The 2,951-nt window shown below is 46.6% G+C and overlaps 1 protein-coding gene across 1 annotated transcript; it reads left to right on the forward strand.

Moving 5' to 3' along the window:
- The first annotated feature begins 1,099 nt into the window (after positions 1 to 1,099).
- On the forward strand, positions 1,100 to 1,540 carry LOC138905976 (uncharacterized). Its single transcript, XM_070194489.1, has one exon. The coding sequence runs from the start codon at positions 1,100 to 1,102 to the stop codon at positions 1,538 to 1,540; it is 441 nt and encodes a 146-aa protein (XP_070050590.1).
- The last annotated feature ends 1,411 nt before the right edge of the window (positions 1,541 to 2,951 follow it).

Genomic DNA, 2,951 nt, shown 5'->3' on the forward strand with positions numbered 1-2,951 from the left:
TGGGAATGTTAAACTAAAGATGTCGCAATTGTATCTCATGCTTCCACTGTAGAACTATGGTTGTGAAATGTATTGTATTGGAGAGTTATACATGAAGTAACTAATGGTGATGGAACTACTGTTGTTCATGAACCCTCATGGTATTAATTAATGAAGTTTATATTCTCTTTATTTAAGGGTGAGTTGGGTAGAAGGAAATCCAGCAGGCTTGCTCTGCCGGGTTACCTCGGTTGAGCACTGGTCGCGCTCCCCGAAGTCGGGGCATGACAAACTTGGTATCAGAGCCTAAGGTTTTAAAGTGTCATGGGATATCTCGGAGCCATGTCTAGTAGAGTCCTTATTATTGGTGTGTTGTCGACCACATCTATAATGAGGATACTACTTGGACACTTAGGAATAATACCCTTCTTTGATGTTCTCGATCGTGCGATAAATCTGATTGTAAGATTGTTCCTCCTTTAACTCGTGCTTTACTCTAACTTACAGTATATGGCACCTAGGAAGAAGGCAAGAATTGGCCAAGGTTCCAATGTCGCCCCAGTAGTGGCAGTTGATTCGATATTTGATGATGCGGGTGAGCACCCAAGGGGTGAAGATATTTCCCCAATTACTACTCCGCCTGAATCTACTATTCCTGCTCAGACTGCACCAGTTACTACACCTACTGAGGGTGTAACGGTTCCTCCAACTGATATTCCAGTTCCACCTCCAGCTCCAACTTCTGGTCCCGCTGTTTCTGATAGGGATCATCGGGGGGGCCATAAAGATGTTGGCTCAGATAATGGCCTCCCAGGCCCAGAGATCAAATATTGCAACTACTTCTTCTAGTCCGCCAGGGGATTCAGCTAGTTCCAGGCTGAACAAGTTTCTCCAGTTGGATCCTCAAGTGTTCATAGGTATTGATCCTGAGGAGGACCCCCAGGACTTCATTGATGAGATGCACAAGACTCTCCGAGTTATATGTGCTACTGAGACGGAGGAGTGGAGTTGGCTTCCTACCGCCTGAAAGAGGTGGCCTATTCTTGGATTTGAGATATGGGAGGAGTCCCGTGAGGAGGGGAGCCCTCCGGTAAGGTGGCGTGAGTTCACCGATGCTTTTATGGATCATTATTTTCCTGCCGAGACTAAGGCGGCCCGTGCTGCTGAGTTTGAGAGCCTGAAGCAGGGTAGCATGAATGTGTTAGAGTACCATATGGAATTTGCGCGCCTGTCCAAGTATGTTATTCACATGTTGCCTACTATGGAAGCTAGAGTGCGCCGGTTTGTGTTAGGCCTTAGCCCCTTGGTTATTAATGAGGTTGCTACAGCTGCCTTGAATTCTGATATGAACTATGGGAACATGGTGGTGTTTGCTCAAGCTACTGAGGATTATAAACTGAAAAATAGAAGGGAGCGTGAGGGTAGCAGCAAAGCCCGGACCGCGGGAAACTTGGGTGGTTCTTATGGTGGATATAGGTCAGCATTTAGGGGAGGATCATCAGGGCCATCTCAGTCATTCGCTCAGTCTTCAATGAGTGCACCACCATCCAGGCCCAGTTAGGGCAACAAGGGACCCCACCAGCAGGGTCGGCCTGGAGAGAGATTCCAGCAGCAGCGGAGGCCCCCATGCCCTAAGTGTGAGAGGATGCACCTTGGGGTCTACTTCATGGACCTACCTATATGCTACGGGTGCTGTGTGAGGGGTCACATTCAGAGGAATTGCCGCTCGTCCCACTGGATCATGGGCAGAGGTGTGGTGCAGCCAACTAGCTCTGCATCTAATACATCCACATAACCTCCTCAAGCTCGAGGCACCCTAACACCCGCAAGGCGTGGTGCAGCTATGGGCGGTGCACAGAGTTTGGGAGGACCTAACAGATTTTGTGCTATGCGGAGACGTCAGGATTCAGAGGCTTCCCCAGATATTGTCAGAGGTAAATTGACTGTCCTATACCATGATGTATATGCACTTATTGATCTTGGTTCCACTTTGTCATATGTCACTCCTTAGGTTGTTATGGAATTTGGGATAGAACCGGAACAACTTCATGAGTCGTTCTCTGTATCTACTCCGGTTGGTGAGTCTATTGTGGCCGCACGGGTTTATAGGGATTGTGTTGTCATGGTGCATAGTTGGGACACCCTGGACAATCTCCTAGAATTGGGGATGGTTGATTTTGATGTAATAATGGGGATGGACTGGCTTTATTCATGTTTTACTAAGCTTGATTGTCGAACCTGGACCATTAGGTTTGAATTTTTTAATGAGTCAGTGATTGAATGGAGGGGGGGATGTGGTGCCGAAGGGTAGGTTTATTTCCTACCTTAAGGCAACGAAGATGATTAACAAGGGGTGTATCTATCATTTGGTCTGGGTTACATACACCGATGTTGAGGCACATACACTTGAGTCCGCGCATGTTGTGAATTAATTTCTGGAGGTCTTTCCAGATGAGCTCCCTGGTATCCCAACATACAGGGAGATTGAATTCGGGATTGATGTGATTTCAGGCACGCAGCCTATATCTATTCCACCCTATAGAATGGCACCGGCAGAATTGAAGGAACTAAAGGAACAATTGAAGGACTTGCTCGAGAAGGGTTTCAACTGGCCGAGTGTGTCACCTTGTGGCGCACCGGTTCTCTTTGTAAGGAAGAAAGATGGGTCACTGAGAATGTGTATTGACTATCGGCAGCTTAACAAGGTCACGATCAAGAATAAGTACCCCTTGCCAAGGATAGATGACTTGTTTGATCAATTACAGGGTGCTAAGTATTTCTGCAAGATTGATTTAAGATCCAGGTATCACTAATTTAAGATCAGGGAGCAGGATATTCCAAGAACATCTTTTAGGACCCTGTATGGGCACTTTGAATTTCTGGTAATGTCTTTTGGGCTAACAAATGCCCCGGCAGCTTTCATGGATCTTATGAATCGAGTCTTCAAGCCTTTCTTTGACTCAAAATATTTT

This window comes from Nicotiana tomentosiformis, chromosome 2, assembly GCF_000390325.3.
Source record: "Nicotiana tomentosiformis chromosome 2, ASM39032v3, whole genome shotgun sequence".
NCBI classification, from domain to species: Eukaryota; Viridiplantae; Streptophyta; class Magnoliopsida; order Solanales; family Solanaceae; genus Nicotiana; species Nicotiana tomentosiformis.